This window comes from Podarcis muralis, chromosome 17 (genome assembly GCF_964188315.1).
Source record: "Podarcis muralis chromosome 17, rPodMur119.hap1.1, whole genome shotgun sequence".
Taxonomy (NCBI): Eukaryota; Metazoa; Chordata; class Lepidosauria; order Squamata; family Lacertidae; genus Podarcis; species Podarcis muralis.
The window spans coordinates 7,247,177-7,266,454 of record NC_135671.1 but is presented as its reverse complement, the minus strand read 5'-3'; the positions used below and the strand labels follow the sequence as shown (position 1 = coordinate 7,266,454).

The 19,278-nt window shown below is 45.7% G+C and overlaps 1 protein-coding gene across 1 annotated transcript in view; it reads right to left on the bottom strand.

Annotated features, from left to right (window-relative positions):
- B4GALT1 (beta-1,4-galactosyltransferase 1) overlaps positions 1-19,278 on the bottom strand; it is a 61,598-nt gene that overhangs the window by 36,867 nt on the left and 5,453 nt on the right. The window contains exon 2 of the mRNA XM_077921502.1: positions 154-389. Coding sequence (XP_077777628.1) covers positions 154-389 — 236 coding nt within the window. The remainder of the gene's footprint in view (positions 1-153; positions 390-19,278) is intronic.

The following is a 19,278-nucleotide window of genomic DNA, read 5'->3' as shown; positions in this document are numbered from 1 at the left end:
TTTCTAGCAGAGTTAAACCAACCATGAGGCATTACGCACCGCAATACCGTTTTTAACAATTCACTCAGCAAAAAGTCCACGACATGTCTGAAAGAAAGTGACAACATGCACATGCAAACTCAATAGGCTATTTGGAATCTGGCAATCTCTTACCTGGTTAATTACATATATACCATAATCAAGCTGCTGCCTTTGAAGGATTGGATGAAGATAATACAGCCAGTATTTCAAGTGTTCATCTCGATTTCTGAACGGGATAATAAGCGCCACTTTCTGAAGCGCTCTGCATTCCTTTGGGGTGTAGCGTCCTCCTTCCCTGACTTCTGGGTTGTCGTCTGCCACTTTCTTCAAATCCACAGTCAGCGAAAACTCCACACGCAAAGGGCCAACTGGGAGGGAGGGAAAAACCACAAGACAAGTCAGACAAGACAATGGTGTGAGATCGTTGGCGTCTTGTTAAAGAAGTGTGATAGGTTTGCAAAAAGTCTCCTAAAGAACAGGGGTCCAGAATTTCATTCTGGATACATTTATGGAGGACAATGTATTAGAGAAGTTTTAGCCTGATGAATCAGAAATGGCAACCATTTTAGGCACCTTCAATTGACGCGCAATCGCCAACACACAGGACCTTCTGGATCCGGAAGAAGGCAAAACAGGGGCAGAACAGGGCAAAATTGGGGCGGGGAGTGGGGCGGGGCACTTATACGCGCCCCGTATAAAACACAGGGGGCACGAACAGAACCCCCGTGAGAAATCGTCGCCATCTGTACTTGGGTCACAAAGGTCTCTCCTCCAAACTATGGGTGGATACAAGTTGCCAGTCCCCTTCGTAGATGCTACCACACAGCTTAAACTGGATACAGTCGTACCATGGAAGTCGAATGGAATCCGTTCTGGGAGTCTGTTAGACTTCCAAAACATTTGAAAACCAAAGCGCAGCTTCTGATTGGCTGTAGGAAGCTCTTGCAGCCAATCAGAAGCTGTGGAAGCCACGTCGGATGTTCTGGTTCCAATGAACATTCACAAACTGGAACACTCACTTCTGGGTTTGCGGTGTTTGGGAACCAAAGCGTTTGAGAACTAAGCTGTTTGAAAACAGCTTGTACCTAACAAGTTGTACCTTGAACTGTAGTTATTTATTTTCTTTTTTTCAGAATGAAGCATTTTACTTACAGTTTTTATTCTCCCCCACCTTTTTGTTTTTGTTATAATGGCAGCCCTGGTAATATTGTACCACTTCTTTACATGCAGGCACAGTCAGATACTTCGGAGGCCTTGATGCATCTTCAGCCCTGGTGATCAGTGCTAAGACAGCAAGACTACAGTGTAGTTAACACTGTGAACTACAGATACGCATGGAGGAGGAATCTGTTTTAAACAGATTTCTATGTGGAACTTGGCAGTTCCAGCCTGACTGAGCTTTGCTTTCATTGGCGTGCCTCTTATATTGAATGCCTGCTTATCTCCAAACTGATCGTGCATTGTAAGTTGACTCATTGTACGCCAAAAATACGAATATTTGACATCTGCTGTGTATAAAGCCTCGTAGGGTACTACATTTCTGTAGCACAGTTTTATAAGCAGCTAATAGTTATATCTATAGACGGTCCCTGCACAGAGGGTTACAGTTTGAAAGACATGGCACAAAAGGTAAAATGAAGGAGGAGGGGAGAGGAAAACAAGCAGACACAACCAGGAATTCTTAACATTACACAGCAGTTCACAGCTACAACAGAAACAGCTCAGGAAGAGGAAGTGTCCAATGGAAATGAGTTATTGATCATGGTCTGAAGGCGCCCAAGACAACAACCTTGCTGAGTCAGGGACTGGTCAGGTAGGAGACCAAGTATGGATGAAATGTGGGGTGTGGGGCTGTGGCATGATAAAATCCTGCTTTCAGGCTTCCCGTAGTCATCTGGTTGGCCACTGTGAGAACAGAGTGCTGGACCAGAAGGCATGCTGGCCTGATTCAAAAGCGTTCTTAAAACAGAAGTCAACTTGGCATGATCACTTTGCCTAACCGTTGTCCACCCACTTCTATCTGGAACCAATACACAGCTGCTGAAGATACAAGGCAGCAATGTATACAGCCATTCTTAAACCGTCTTGAACATTTTCACTTCTGGGGTGTGTATGTGTGTTTTGAACTTTAGGTACTAACCACATGCAAAATGAAACCTCTTTGGGGTTTAGCTCAGCCACCGAAACTACAACTCCTAAAACTCCTTTACCAGAATTCTAAAGCAAAATGGGTTTCCGGTATTGTAAGCTGCCAACGGACTTGCCTGGCTCCAATGCACACTTTTAACAGAAACAAAGGGAATCCAGTAGCCTTTCAAAATAACATGGCTGGCTCAGGATACTGGAATAGACTCATGTAGAAGGAGACACCAGGCGTATTCAGCCTTCTTAAGGGAAATTAGATGCACTAGTGGTAGACTTTGTGATGTATGGAAGTGAGAGCTGGACCATAAAGAAAGCTGATCGCCGAAGAATCGATGCTTTTGAATTCTGGTGCTGGAGGAGACTCTTGAGAGTCCCATGGACTGCAAGAAGATCAAACCTCTCCATTCTGAAGGAAATCAGCCCTGAGTGCTCACTGGAAGGACAGGCCGTGAACCACACGCATGCATTTAGGACGGAGGTAATGGGTCATTCACAAAAGAGGGGGCACATGTTCCCATAGGGTAGGACTGGTAGAAAGCTGTCAGGGAACTGACATCGGAGCCAGAGGCGGAGGCAAGGCTCCCAAGCGATGCTGGAGAAGGGCCCAGCAGGGAGAGAGGCAGCTCATCAGCTGGGGAAGGAAATGAGCGTAACACCAGGGATAAAGGGGGGCAGATGGGAGAATCGGCGAGGGGGCTCCAGGACTCCTCGCCAGAGACCAGCGAGGAGAGCACGGGTCCTCCGCTACCCACACCCTCTCTGCGCAGAAGACTTCCGCGCAGAGAGAGTAGGAGGAGACTTGGAGTCAAACAGCTTTTATGTTGGAAAAGGTTTAAGAAACGCCCACTGACGGATTCTGCTAGCGACTGAAACAGCCACGAAGTGAAGGGCTGTCCAGACAGAAAAGGCTTCACCAGGCACACTAGCCAGGAGTGGCGGCAACTTACGCACGAGCAACCCCCTATAATCATTACAAAAGCTTTTGATTCTGTTTGGATGTGAGTAAAGACAGTCTGCCCACCTTAAAAAAATACAATAAATCTGCTTCTTGGCAGGGTGAGCTCGACCATTTCCTTTCATATCTTAAGGAACTAAGAAGGGCAATGCACTAACATGCCTGCCAGTTTAATAAAACCAGCCATCACAGAATCATTCTAGCTGGGCAGATAAAAGCAAACAAGTACAGATAAGGACAAGGAGCAGGAAATTTTGAACACGGAGGTGTGGAAAACCCATATGTGAGCTTGGCACACACGACACTGAAGCCAACTTTCATCGTGCTGAGATTTCCCTCCATATCTTACTTCCCGGTTCCTACTTCAATCATTTCCAAGTCTCTAGATAAATATACATAGGCTGTGCTGGTCATAATAAAAAAAATGACTTGATACACAGGGTGGGGTGAAAGTTGCCCAATCTTTTACTGTGTATAATAAACAGATACTTATTGCGTTTGGCCTGGGAGGGGCAGCAGGGCAGAAAAAACCAGGACCGAGAAAGATCCCCTATACTGGGCCAGCAGTGTTAGAAACTCAGATATATAAGCTAAGCATCAATGGCTTCTTAAACCAAGGTTACAGTCTCCAAAATGGAATGTCTCATTGCCATTTTGGTGCAAGACAGCTCTAAAGTTTTATTTTTTTCCAAATGATGGACTGGCTGTGATTGATTCTCAAGTTAAACATCTGGCCATCCTGGTGTCCCGACACTTTCACTTGGTCGGGCGCACCATAGGGCGCACCTAGTTTGGGGGAGGGAATAAAGACTTTTAAAAATTTCCCCCGAACCCAGCCCCCAGAACAGGCTGCTATCCGCAAGCATGACATCACGCCGGTCTCCCCAGGCTTGCGGAGAGCTGCCCGAAGCCTGGGGTGCGCTCCACTGCGCGCCCCAGGCTTCGGGATGCAGGCAGCTCTCCGCAAGCCGTGGGAGCCCGGCGGGAACTCCCGCGGGCTCCCAAGGCTTGTGGCTAGCTTCAGCGAAAGCCTGCACTTGCCCCATAGGATGCACACACATTTCCCCTTCATTTTTGGAGGGGGAAAAGTGCATCCTATAGGGTGAAAAATACGGTAATTTCGAACACTGGTTTGTGGCACAAGACCTTCCGATCGTCAATATTTGTGCCACCTGAATTTGCTGGTATGTGAACATAGCGATAGCCTGGAAACACCCCTAGCCTCCTTTATTATGTCTGGCTTCCAGCTTTCAAAGCCAGATTTGGGCTAGAACCACCGGGACAGTAAAAGAGCACAGAGGAAAATCACTCAGAGAATGTTACATTTGTCCACACTCCAATCTGCGACAGATCTGATTAATAGTGAAGACCACATCAACTGCTGAAGGACAAGGAGCATCCCCTCTCTGCAGGGATAATTCTTTCAAAGTTTGCCTTCCTGGGACACTCTGACACAGCATACAGTACATAATATGGAAAACAAGACACTCCTGCACAATTGCTCTTACGCAATATAATTAATCATCTACAAATCAAGGTAATCTTAGACTGTGCCAAGATATAAAGCGCTGAGAAGTCCGGGAACAGGAAAAGCCAAGATAGCGGGCTTGCTTCATTTGGGAGTTTTCCCCAGTTTTTGCAACGGAGCAGATTTTCAACAGCCTCAACTATTTCACAAGACGACTTTTATCCACATTATAAATACAGTCCCATCTGCAACCAAACGCCCATGGCCACGATTCTGGAAAAACTAGTGAATGACGACAGACATGAATGAGAGTCTTTCGAGAGGCGCACTCTTCAATTAGAGCAGATTGGAGCATACACTGTCTATGCTAAAGGTCAGGCTCGGCTGTGCACACACAAACAATGTTGTTAAACGTGCATCTGAGCATGTTTCCAGTATTCACACTCTTCACGGGTAGATCTGTGTTCATGTGTTCAGCAGCAATGCAGAAAAAAGCTACCCTACGTCTTCCAACATAACTAGCACATGTTTGAAACCACACTAAATATAGTTACAGGACAGATTTCTTAATTTGGTTAAAAACTCATTTTGGGGGAAATGCACCAAAATGGAGTAGGTAAAGGAAAAGGACCCCTGGACAGTTAAGTCCAGTCAAACTTGACTATGGGGTTGCAGCGCTCATCTCTGCTTTCAGGCAGAGAGAACCAGCGTTTGTCCACAGGCAGCTTTCCGGGCCATGTGGCCAGCATGACTAAACCACTTCTGGCGCAACGGGACACCGTGATGGAAACCAGAGTGCATGAAAGCGCCATTTACCTTCCTGCCACAGCGGTACCTATTTATCTACTCACACTGGTATGCTTTGAAACTGCTAGGTTGGGAGGAGCTGAGACAGAGCAATGAGAGCGAACCCCGTTGCGCAGATTCAAACCTCTGACCTTACGATCGTCAAGTCCAAGAAGCTTGGTGGCTTAGACCACAGCGCCACCCGCATCCACCAAAATGGAGTGTTTCACACAGGGTAGATATGAATTGTGGCTAACTGTGCATACACCACTTCCCAATCTAGCACTGGGAGAGCATCGGTTGCAGAGCAAATGGAGAGTGTACAGAGCCTCAGTCCACCCCCTTAAAAGTGACTAAAGAATCAGGGTAGTTACATGTACACTTTCTGATACAGTGGTACCTTGGTTCTCGAACGGTATCTGTTCCGGAAGCCCATTTGGCTTTTGAAATGTTTGAAAACCGAGGCGTGGCTTCCCATGGGTTGCAAGAGCTTCTTGCACTCAGCGGAAACTGCATTGCACGTTCGGGTTCCAAAAAACGTTCAAAAACGGAAGCATTAACTTCCAGGTTTTCGGCATTCGAGAAAAGAAACATACAACAACAGAGGTGTTCGGGAACTGAGGTACCACTGTACTGTCTAATATACTGTTCTTTTACTGACTACAAAGAAGGTTAAGACTGAGCCACAGAAAATTCTTAGGCTTTTCATTAAAGCTAGTCCTTTATGTGAATGTCAACATTTGATGTCATATGCAACTGTACTTATTCTAGGTGCCTATCTTATTGTTTTTGTTTCTCATCTTTTAACCGCACTCTCTGCTTTTTAGACATTATGAAATGAACTTAAAAAAAAAAACTTTACCCAAAAAAACCCCAACACCTGATGTCATAGAGAGTAAACCATACAGGAAGTTTATCCCCAATCACGACCAGTGTCGTGATCAGACACACTTTTCCTATTGACTCCCATTCTATTTTACAACACTTTTAGAAGTTTGATTTTAATATATTTCTGCCATTTCCCATCTTCTATTCAAGTTCTAATAAACAAAAACTTTAAAATATCTAGGAAAGTGAAAAGCACTCCTTTCTTGTCCTTCAAAAGCATTTTCAATGCTGGAACCAACATAGAGTGATTTCTGTTCTTAAAATGGTTGAGCGCTCTACCACCTTGTCAAAGAAAGGCTGTTATGTGCCATGTACTGATTTATTTGTTCCAGCTTTCCACTAAATTGACTAATAACATATCTGACCACAATCCTAATCACACTCAACTAGCCATAAGTGCCACTAAACTCAACAGGACTTGCTTCTGAATAGGACTGTGCTATGTAGATGGTCAAAGAAGCACACAAAATTATTTTAGGCAATATAATCAATATTAAAATTCTTAAAACAAAAGTATGCCTAAATCAATAAAAGGACAGCTAAGAGCCTGGGCCATTCCTGCATAAAGAAAAGCTAAAATATTGGGGGCTTTTCAGTTGGGGGAGAGAAGACAACTAGGAAACATGACAGATGGTTTTCACATAAAGAGCAGTAGCAGCAAAAGTGAATTTTCTCCCTCTCTTATATAATACAGTGGAACCTTGGTTCCTGAACAGCTTAGTTGATGAACAAAATGAGCTGCCAAATGCCAAAACCCGCAAGTAAGTGTTCCGGTTTTTGAACGTTTTTCAGAAGCCGAACATCCGATGCAACTGCCAGCTATTGGTTCTGGGGCATCTGCGCCAATCAGAAGCCATGCCTTGGTTTTCTAACCTTTCAGGAGTCTAATGGACTTCCAAAATGGATTAAGTTGAAGAAGAAGAAGAAGAAGAAGAAGAAGAAGAAGAAGAAGAAGAAGAAGAAGAGGAGGAGGAGGAGGAGGAGGAGGAGGAGGAGGAGGAGGAGGAGGAGGAAGAAGAAGAGTTTGGATTTGACATCCTGCTTTATCACTACCCGAAGGAGTCTCAAAGCGGCTAACATTCTCCTTTCCTTTCCTCCCCCACCCACAACAAACACTCTGTGAGGTGAGTGGGGCTGAGAGACTTCAGAGAAGTGTGACTGGCCCAAGGTCACCCAGCAGCTGCATGTGGAGGAGCGGGGAAGCGAACCCAGTTCACCAGATTACAAGTCTACCGCTCTTAATCACTACACCACATTGTACAGTGGAAGGTCCATTCTTAACCTGAAACTGTTCTTAACCTGAAGCACCACTTTAGCTAATGGGGCCTCCCGCTGCCGCCACGGCCATGTAATTTCTGTTCTCATCCTGAAGCAAAGTTCTTAACCCAAGGTACTATTTCTGGGTTAACGGAGTCTGTCACCTGAAGCGTCTGCAACCCGAGGTACCCCTGTACTGGAAATTGGGACCACCCAAGGAAAAATCGGCAGCAGATTTAGGATGGACAAGAGAAAAATAGTACTTCACACAATGCATCGTTAACATATTGAATTTGCTGCAACCACACGAGCATCATTGCTTTTAAATGAGGCAAATTCATGGCTAATATTCATGATAGCTAGATGGAACCACCATGTGCAGAAGCGCAGAATCTCTGAATACTCACTGCTGGGGGGTGGGTAGGGGCAACAGCACGGGAGGGGGTGTCTACATATGTGACTTGTGGGTTGTGTTTGGCTTAGTGGTTCACAAGTTGTGCAGGCCTGAGCCTGCCTCCCATCTGAAATTTCCATACTGCGTGTCCTTATCGGGCAGCGGATATATTTAGTCTCCTCAACAACACAAGGTCAAAACAACAAACTCCAGTGCTGCATTTCAGTTACGATAGTATCAGAGTTCAGTCGGCAGCAGCAGCTCAGCAAAGCAATTTATGGAAAGCTAGGAGTCAAGGAAAGCCACATTGCATTGGAAAAGGAATTATCTCAATAACTGCATTAGATTCCTTTAGAGAATACATACATACACACACACACACACACACACACACACACACACACACACGTTGTTTGCTATATATACACGGATATAGCACAATGTTATGAGTCCCAAACCTGCAACACTGAAACAAGGAACTTTATGACTATCATTTAGTACAGGGGTCAGCAAACTTTTTCAGCAGGGGGCCGGTCCACTGTCCCTCAGACCTTGTGGGGGGCCAGACTATATTTTGAGGGGGGGGGATGAACGAATTCCTATGCCCCACAAATAACCCAGAGGTGCATTTTAAATAAAAGCACACATTCTACTCATGTAAAAACACGCTGATTCCTGGAACATCCGTGAGCTGGGTTTAGAAGGCACTCCTATCTTTGGATGGAGGTGCCATTTCAGGAATACATTTCAGTATTTTCTTTGCATTTCTAGACTGGAAGGAAGCAAGACTGGAAAGGACAAGGGGAGTTGCTAATGATTACCTTCGTTATTGCATAAATGGATTATGGATAAACTACCGTTGGGGACACAGAAAAACAGTAGAACGCCAGCATCATCAAGCTCAAAGTAAATGCACAACAGGAACAGAAACACAATCTACATAAATGTGACGTTAAAGAAAACAAAGACCTTCTCGCTGGCCTCCTTCCAGGAAGACAGCTGACAACAAAGGTACTAATCTCCACATGAACACAAGCAAAGGCAAAGCCAAGATCACTGTGGCTGCATCTTCAGCTCTGGACCTAGTAATTTCACCCATATTAAGCCCTTCCAGCAAGACAGTTAGCAAAACCAGACCATTATTGCATTAAAAAATGGGTTAAACAGTGGTTCTCATTGTGTGCAACTTAAAGTAGTGGAAAAGATAACTCGATTAGGTGAATTGGAAACTAAGTTATAAGAAAGACGAGGTGGACAACATGAAATAACTATATTATGTTTATTTTAAGGTACAAACAACTGAGACACAGTATTTTGAATTTAGAAACATAATATTTGAAAGATACAGTAAGACATGAAAAAAGGTAACAAATTGCTGATGTTTTTATTGCAAAGAACGCAGGGTTCGGAAGATGTGGGGAAGTCCAGTTGGAATGGTAAAAATATTCTGGAAAGTTGGTTTTTATGTATTTCTTTTTCTCTTTGTTCTTTTCTTTTTTCTTTATTCTGTAAATTTCTGACTGTTTGAAAGAAAATTTAATAAAACATTTTATTAAAAAAAAGAAAAGATATACCGTATTTTTTGCTCTCTAAGACTCACTTTTTCCCTCCTAAAAAGTAAGGGGAAATGTGTGTGCGTCTTATGGAGCGAATGCAGGCTGCGCAGCTATCCCAGAAGCCAGAACAGAAAGAGGGATTGCTGCTTTCACTGCACAGCGATCCCTCTTGCTGTTCTGGCTTCTGAGATTCAGAATATTTTTTTTCTTGTTTTCCCCCTCCAAAAACTAGGTGCGTCTTGTGGTCTGGTGCGTCTTATAGAGCGAAAAATACGGTACACATTGGGCATCCATTTATCATCATACATGTTTAATGCAAGTATAAACAAGCACACACAAATACAGACACACAGGCAAACACACAAAGCTTATAATAACAGGGAGGATGACGGCAGGTAGGAACGGGGAGTGCATACTTACAGCAAGCTCAGACAGTCAAGTGCTTACCGTTTGGAGGCAAAAAAGCGGTTACAAATAAGAGAAGCTGCTTCTACAAACTCCAGGGACTCCAAAGGTATGCTTGTGTTTTTAAAATAAAAAATGGTTTAATGGAGAGAGGGGAACCTGAGAGCCCAGTGTTATAAGAATTTATGGTCTCAAATATATATAAATTAAATGTTCATAAATTTACAAAGAATGTAAACCAGGTGTCTGAAATAGTACAGGAGAGCAATCCTGAAACCATTTTGACTCTCCGAAATTGACCTCAAATGTTTCTCTGCAAGGAGGAAGGAAATGGGAAAACCTCTCCATTGTCTTTTGCTTACCTGTCTTAAGGGCATCTTTGTGTATGAATACGGTGAGCCTGTGACCTGGATTCAGGAATTAAAGTATTTACCATCACGAAAGAATGGCCAGGCTGCCCAAGTAAGCAATCAGTGACCATTATCAGGTATCCTGACAAACAGGATTTCTGTCATAGACTGCCTCCTTCTGTGATGTAGGTATGGTGCTTTTGGGGGTGGTCTTGAGCTATAGGGTGGGCAATTTCAAAAGTCTATATAAGAGCTTGCACACCTTTGTTCTGGGTTCCTCCTCCCTCCTGCGTGGGGGGAGGCGGTGAGCACCCTGTTGCAACAGATCAATTAAGATCAGGCTTACTAGCTGCTTTGTTTCTCAATATTCTCTGGTTGAAAAGGTAAAGGGTAAAGGGACCCCTGACCACTAGGTCCAGTCGTGGCCGACTCTGGGGTTGCAGTGCTCATCTCGCTTTATTGGCCGAGGGAGCTGGCATACAGCTTCCGGGTCATGTGGCCACCATGACTAAGCTGCTTCTGGAGAACCAGAGCAGCGCACGGAAACACCATTTACCTTCCCGCCAGAGTGGTACCTATTTATCTACTTGTACTTTGACGTGCTTTCGAACTGCTAGGTTGGCAGGAGTAGGGACCGAGCAACGGGAGCTCACCCCGTCGCAGGGATTCGAACCGCCAACCTTCGGATGGGCAAGTCCTAGGCTCTGTGGTTTAACCCACAGCGCCACCCGCGTCCCTAATCTCTGGTTATTTTCTCTTATTGATAGGGAACCCACTTAAGGACTATATACGGGCTCTTGGATGCCCCATAAGGAAAAAGGAGCAGATTTTGTTTACATCACCAGCAAGGATTAAGGGTTGCTCCATAGTCCCCAGAAACTGCAGAATGTTGGAGTGTCCACTGGGTATGGGAACTGGGAAATCTTGGGGAGGGAAAAAGCAACTTGCATTGTTTAACCCTCCACTACACTTTACAGTTTTCTGGAGGACAGCATGCCAGTCTGGCTGGCACCCTGAACAGAAGCAAGTCTGCCCAAGTGAGAGGAATGCATTGCAGTACAGTCGTACCTTGGAAGTCAAACAGCTTAGTTCCCGAACGTTTTGGCTCCTGAACGTCTCAAATCTGGGAGTGACTGTGTCGATTTGCGAACTGTTTTTGGAAGCCAAACGTCCGGCGGGGCTTCTGATTGGCTGCAGGAGCTTTCTGTAGCCAATCAGAAGCCATGCTTTGGTTTTTGAATGTTATGGAAGTCGAACGGACTTCCGGAATAGATTCCGTTCAACTTCCAAGGTACAACTGTAATTTGTTCTTCTCGTTTCTAGTTATTTTCCGCATTCTGTTGCATTCTTAGCATGAAGAAAAACTAGGACAAGCCCATGTAGATGAAGCATGTGGCATTAACTACCAATAAATGGAACGCTCTACTATGCATGTACCACCCTGGTGAGACAGTGTGCAGGCAGGCAGGGTCTCAGCCAGCGCACTGGAATGAATTTCTGGAAACAAAATGCTTTTTCGCATGGCCTGAACAGAAGCAGTGAACAACGTTATACCTAATTACTGTATCTTGTCTTCACACACCCCATCCCACTGCCCAGCTCACAAATTGTGCAGAATATTCTTACATCATGAATGGTCCGTGTCACCATTAAGAAAAAGAGGTATGCATAATAGGCAATATATATGTGGACTGTCCCTGGGTCAAGTGACTTTTCTTCTCAAAGTTCTCCCAAGTTCTTAACCTAGCTCAAGGTTCTCACTTGAACTAGCCAGATGTTTAACTGATCACAGTCAGTCCATCATTTGAAAAATAAGACCTTAGAGCCATCTATGCTCTACGTGGGGCTACCTTTGAAGGTGACTCGGAAACTACAACTAGTCCAGAATGCGGCAGCTAGACTGGTGACTGGGGGCGGCCGCCGAGACCATATAACACTTGAAAGACCTACATTGGCTCCCAGTACGTTTCCGAGCACAATTCAAAGTGTTGGTGCTGACCTTGAAAGCCCTAAACGGCCTCGGTCCAGTAGACCCGAAGGAGCGTCTCCACCCCCATCGTCCAGCCCAGACACTGAGGTCCAGTGCCGAGGGCCTTCTGGCAGTTCCCTCATTGCGAGAAGCAAAGCTACAGGGAACCAGGCAGAGGGCCTTCTCGGTAGTGGCGCCCGCCCTGTGGAACGCCCTCCCATCAGATGTCAAAGCGATAAACAACTACCTGACATTCAGAAGACATCTTAAGGCAGCCCTGTTCAGGGAAGTTTTTAACATGTGATATTTTAGTGTATTTTTGGTTTCTATGGAAGCCGCCCAGAGTGGCTGGGGAGGCCCAGCCAGATGGGCGGGGTATAAATAATAAATTATTATTATTATAATTATAGAGCCATCTTGCCCCAAAATGGCAAGTATACATTCCATTTTGGTGGCTGCAACCTTGCCTAGCTTATATATTCGAGTTTCTAACACTGCCCCACCCCACTCTCCACATCAATAAATGCCAAATTAATGACAGCGTTTCTAATCTTTGAAAATTAGGAAGTTAGGTCTGCTTCAATATTATTTACACTGACTGCCAGCAGCTTTCCAGAGTTTCAGGAGGTGTTTTCTCACACTCCTTACTGGGGGATGCTGGCGACTGGACCCGAGACGTTCTGCATCCCAACCAGTGGTTCTACCACTGAGCTAGGGCCCTATGTCTGATGCCAACAGTGTTGCATGTTTAGTCACCGTGTTAAGAAAGCCTTGTTCCCTTGAACTTTCCATGAATGGATTAACATTGATCTGTTTCAATAAATGGGAACTGCTACTTACGTTTCTCAAACAAGTTGCGTTTTTACAATCTTAAGGTAAAGAGTTGCACTTTTAGTTCATATTCCCTCAGGGTTACTACAGTAGATAAGGTCTGAATGGTTTCATTTACTGTTGCTATGATGCACAACATAGAGATAAGGCCCAAAGTAATAGCAGAATATGCAAATACAATAAAAACTGGTCTCTTCCAATGTAAACGGAACACTTTTATATACTAAAATACTAACATAAAACAAGGAAAGTAAAACAATAAAAAAGATCTGCAATCAGTTTCATAGGTGAATTTGACTGGGGAACAATTTTGGACACGTTAAAGGATGTATATTTGTGGTTTAATTATATAGCTATTCTCCCAATTATGGGGGTGGGGGAGATAAAGATTTTTTAAAAAACTGACCAAAATGAATAAAATATTTGAGTTCACATATAAAACTAATTTAGATTTTGAAATATAAGCTAAGTTAGAGAGAACTAGAGCTTGGTTGGACTTAATTTATATAAAAGAAATGCTAATAGCCATGAGATACAATAAACAACTGTACTTCTACCTAAGCGGGAGAGTGATAAAACCTATCAACTATTAACACACTATGTAAGAGAGAAAATGAAAAGAGAATATTGCCAATCTTGTCAACAAACTCCAAAACGTTCATTTAGAGCTTCCAGATGGATTGTATTTATTTAAAGGACTTATAATCTGCTTTTTTAAAGAACCCTGCTCCACAAAGAAGCTCAAAATAGATATAAGAGAGAAAGCCAAGTACAGACACTGCGCAGAACCATTTAAACAGCCATTTCATAGCACTATCGAAAGCCTAACAGATGTAAACCAAAGCAAAAGCTCAGTTGGTTAGAGCATAGTGGTGGTAATGCCAATGTGTTGATCTCCAGTGTAGATACAGTGGTGCCTCGCAAGACGAAATTAATTCGTTCCGCAAGTCTCTTCGTCTTGCGGTTTTTTCGTCTTGCGATGCACGGTTTCCCATAGGAATGCATTGAAAATCAATTAATGCGTTCCTAGGGAAACCGCCTTCAGACCAGGTCCGGGGACAGTCTGTCCCCGGACCTCTTCTGAAGGCTGGGGGGGGGGGGACGACAAGGGCTTTTCTTCCCACCCCCAGCATTTTAAAAAACCCTGGGACAGCGGAGGACTTCTCCGCTGTCCGAGGCGATTTAAAAGCCCCTGGGAAGGCAGGCAGGGGGGACAAAGACTTTCGCCCCCTGCCCGCCTTCAGAAGGTGTTCCCGCCCCCCGCCCCGCTTCGGAACAGCGTTCCGAAGTGGGGCGGCTGGGGCAGGTCTTCCCGCCCCCCCTCCCCGCTTCGGAACAGCGTTCCGAAGTGGGGCGGCTGGGGCAGGTGATCCCGCCCCCCTCCCCGCTTCGGAACAGCGTTCCGAAGTGGGGCGGCTGGGGCAGGTCTTCCCGCCCCCCCTCCCCGCTTCGGAACAGCATTCCGAAGTGGGGCGGCTGGGGCAGGTGATCCCGCCCCCCCTCCCCGCTTCGGAACAGCGTTCCGAAGTGGGGCGGCTGGGGCAGGTCTTCCCGCCCCCCCTCCCCGCTTCGGAACATCGTTCCGAAGTGGGGCGGCTGGGGCAGGTGTCCCCGCCCCCACTCCCCGCTTCGGAACAGCGTTCCGAAGTGGGGCGGCTGGGGCAGGTGATCCCGCCCCCCCCCTTCGGAACAGCGTTTTAAAATGCTGGGGGTCGGGAGCGAAGCGTTCGCTGCCAACCCCAGCATTTTAAAATCTCCAAGGGACAGCAGAGAAGTCTCTGTCCCGAGGAGGTTTTAAAATGCTGGGGGTCGGGAGCGAAGCGTTCGCTGCCGACCCCAGCATTTTAAAATTTCCCGTGTCCCGGGGAGATTTAAAAATGCTGGGGGTCGGCAGCGCTTCGCTCCCGACCCCCAGCATTTTAAAACCTTCCCGGGACACGGGGAGATTTTAAAATGCTGGGGGTCGGCAGCGCTTCCCTCCCGACCCCCAGCATTTTAAAATCTCCTCGGGACAGAGACTTCTCTGCTGTCCCTTGGAGATTTTAAAATGCTGGGGTCGGCAGCGAACGCTTCGCTCCCGACCCCCAGCATTTTAAAACCTCCCCTGGACACGGGGAGATTTTAAAATGCTGGGGGTCGGCAGCGCTTCCCTCCCGACCCCCAGCATTTTAAAATCTCCTCGGGACAGAGACTTCTCTGCTGTCCCTTGGAGATTTTAAAATGCTGGGGGTCGGCAGCGAACGCTTCGCTCCCGCCCGCCAGCATTTTAAGATCGCCCGGGGCAGGCGGGGGGAAGGCAGGCGGGGGGGAGCAAAGACTTTTGCCCCCCGCCGGCCTTCAGAAGAGGTCCTCTTCTGAAGGCCGGCTGTGGGCGAAAGTCTTTGCTCCCGACCGCCAGCATTTCCCTATGGGCTTTCGTCTTGCGATGCAAGCCCATAGGGAAATTCGTCTTGCGAAGCGCCTCCAAAACAGAAAACCCTTTCGTCTTGCGGGTTTTCCGTCTTGCGAGGCATTCGTCTTGCGGGGTACCACTGTATTCAGTGTCTGGGCAGGCTCGATAACAGCAGCCCTTTAAGTAACCCAGCCCCAAACCATGTCTGCACTCCACAAAGGCAGAAGAACTGCATGACTTGAGCAACAGAGGAGGGAGGAAGAAAAGGACCACATTATCTATTCCAAGGTGAGGAGAAAGAAAGCGGTGGATTTCTCCATGCTTCACTGTAGCTGCAGAAGAGACCTCTCTGAGCAACGGGGCACCCAGCTTATATAGGCATTCTGCCAATATTCAAAAGCAGACTGTTGATAATTCAGGACATTGGCTGCGATGGGAAGACGGAAGGCATGCCAAACTTCATAGATTGCACTTGAGCTCCATGCAGTGTCTAAACAAACAACTTGGGTTCTTTGGAATCCTCCCAATACATTTTCAAAAGAGGGTGAGAGAAAAGAATATTCCTTTAGGGAGAACGTGAGGCTTGCGTCGCGCCCTGAAGTTTCCTGACTAACCTGAGGAGAGTGAGAAACATAGAAAATAGGCTAGAGGATAAAGTAGAAGAGGCAGAGGAGACTAGCTAGAGCACATGTGAAGAAACCAGCTTGGATCAAAGAGATGAGATTCTACACACAAAAAGCTAATCCAAATGGGGGCTCACTCACATTTCCGTTTTGTGCGGATTTTTAAAATGATTGACGTTTTATTATGTTTTATGTGTGCTGGAAGCCACCCATAATAAGCTGCGGCTTTCCCAGAAAAAGCAATGGGACAAAAAAAAAGCAACAGGACATGGACCTAGAAATCCCAGCTCAAAAGAAAATTGGGATGAGCCTGGAGACTTCGAGACACATTGTTAAAGGCACAGGTTGCTGAGGGGAAGGAACACCTCAGCACAGAATGCGTTTAGACTGAGGATGACGCTAAATGGAAGAGGCACTCCAAAATATATGCCAAGTCACAACCAGTGCAGACAGGTTAGGCCGCCCTAAGGGGCGGAGTTGAGAGGCAAGAGCCAACTGAGTCTCTCAATTTGTGACTGGATTTGGTCTTGCGTGACAAAAACAACCCATGTGGGAACTGGAAGTATGGCCAATAGTCAGAGGTGTTGGGAGCTGTAGTGTGTGTGTGTGTGTGCGCGCGCGCACGTGCTCAAGACATTGATTATATAAAACATATTTTGCTGCACTGTGCGAAATATGAGCAAGCCAGGGCTGAACTGATATTACCCTTGCTGGTACCTTTCCCGGGAAAATCAGAGGCTCACTATGTCAGGTTCCTATTGGAAGACCGGACCGGAGAACATTAGCAGTGGCGAAATTTTTATCAGCGGTTGCAAGAACCAATGATCCCTATCTTTAAGTCCGAACAAAATGCTTGTTTAGCCTGGAGGGAGGCGGTCTGAATTCTGCATTGCTTTGTAACGATTTGTTGGGTTTCTGGACCGTAATACATACATATATACATACATACATACATATGGCACCATAGGAGCCAACTCCTACGGACCAAGGCCCCTTCAGCCCCGTCCCCATAAAACTTTGGACACCCGTCCCAAAGTTGATGGGCACTGCCATTCAAATGGTGTGTGCGTGCCACGTCATGTGATCAATTATGAGGGGTGGGACTTACCTGCCCCCCCATTTTTATTCAAGTTGGCACTCTTGTATGGCACCATGTTGTCTAACTCCGAAGCAGAGGCGTGGACCTGTGTTGGCAGTTGCTACAAATGATAAGTTGCAGAGTTAAGTATTACATACATCCAGAGTTCTCACATTTCACAATCCCAAGCATACAAGCAGTCACCTACCCAATCCCTTTTGTCCACAGCAATTAAACAGACTACACCGCAACACTTTATGTTCCAGAGTTTCCATCGTTGTCCTCCACACTGACCCCAGAAGTTCTTCCGGAATAATCCCTCCAAACTAACGTAATGTGACTGCATAATGGAAACTACCAAATCCCGCCAAAGTGATCACCCTTCAGCACTTTGCTTATGTAAGTTTTGTTATGTATGGCGAAAGTAAACACCTTCCATGTACATGGAAGACATTATTTGGGCATTAAACTCTGCCAAGTACGCTCTTACATCCGAAGTTCTCACAGTTCAGTCCCATGTACACAAATCCTCGCTTTATCAACAAGGGCAACCAGCCTATGCCAAAATCTGCTTCCTCTCAGAATGCCGAATGCACAGCTACCTAAAGGTAAAGGAATCACGTTGTTCTGGGGCACATGCAGAGTGCCAGCTGAATCAAGTTCCTTAGTAACATTCTCAGTTGGTACCAGTCTGCCCAGAAGTTTTAAATGAAACCAATAACTTGAGTATTTAACAAGCCATCAAATTCCAAAAACTATTGTTGTTAAAATTTGTATACTGGAACAAATTTGTAACTCGGAACAAAGCAAAGATTAATAATAAATTATTGTTTCAGGAACTGTGGCAAGAGAAGAAAAGGGGCTTCCTAAATTGTAGCAAATGTCTAGGAACACCCAGTTCTGGGAACAACAACTGCTGAAGTGGGTATGGAACAAAACAGTGCCTGCAAGGGAGATCAGCAAAAGCCTGATTGTCTAAGTTGCTAAGAAGCCCATGAAGCATCACTTTAATATATATAGTCCTCAATACTAGACATATATATATAATGGCTGGGTGGGAACGGGACTAAAGTACAATTAACAGGAACAGCATAAAGGACACAAGGATGTGCCAAATATATAAAATCTCTAGAAGCTGGAGAAGTGGAAAATAACTTAAGCCAGATATTTCTTTTCTTAATTTAGGGAAATTCATACCCCACCCTTCCCAGCTGCTGTTCCCGGGGTGGCTAACGAAACAAACATACAAGTGAAACAATAAATCAGATTTCAACCAATAAAACAGCACCATATCCCACAACAACATGGAGGGTTGGAGTCAAGATTCAGCCAAGGCTTACAAAGTCACAGCTGCTTCATCTTGAGCCACAAAAAGACCTGCAAAAGTTTCAGAACAAAACTATGTTCAAAACTTTTTGCTCCAGTGATAAACCTGGCCGCTGGCTGAAGTTTCTGTACCATCTTCAGAGGCAGCCCTGTGTAGGACGCACTGCAGCAATCTAACCTAAAGGTTACCAGAGCACAGACAACAGTAGTTAGGCTATCTCTGTCCAGATAGGGGCATGGCTGGGCCACCAGCCGAAGCTGATGGAAGGCACCTTGGGCCACTGAGGCCACCTGAGCCTCAAGTGACAGCAAAGGATCCAGGAGTATCCCCCAAGCGATGTACCTCGGTCCTGTATACCTGAAGGAGCGTCTCCACCCCCATCGTTCAGCCCGGACACTGAGGTCCAGCTCTGAGGGCCTTCTGGTGGTTCCCTCATTGCGAGAAGTGAGGTTACAGGGAACCAGACAAAGGGCCTTCTCGGTAGTGGCACCCGCCCTGTGGAACACCCTCCCTTCAGATGTGAAGGAAATAAGTAGCTATCCTATCTTTAAAAGACATCTGAAGGCAGCCCTGTTCAGGGAAGTTTATAATGTGTAATGCTGTATTGTTTTTAATACCTGATTGGGAGCCGCCCAGAGTGGCTGGGGAAACTCAGCCAGATGGGCGGGGTATAAATAATAAATTATTATTATTATTATTATTATTATTATTATTACTACTACTACTACTACTACTACTACTACTACTACTATACCTGCTCCTTCAGAGGAAGTGTAACCCCATCAGGAGCAGGCCAGCTCCCAGCCATCTGGTCTAGCAATCCACCCACTAAC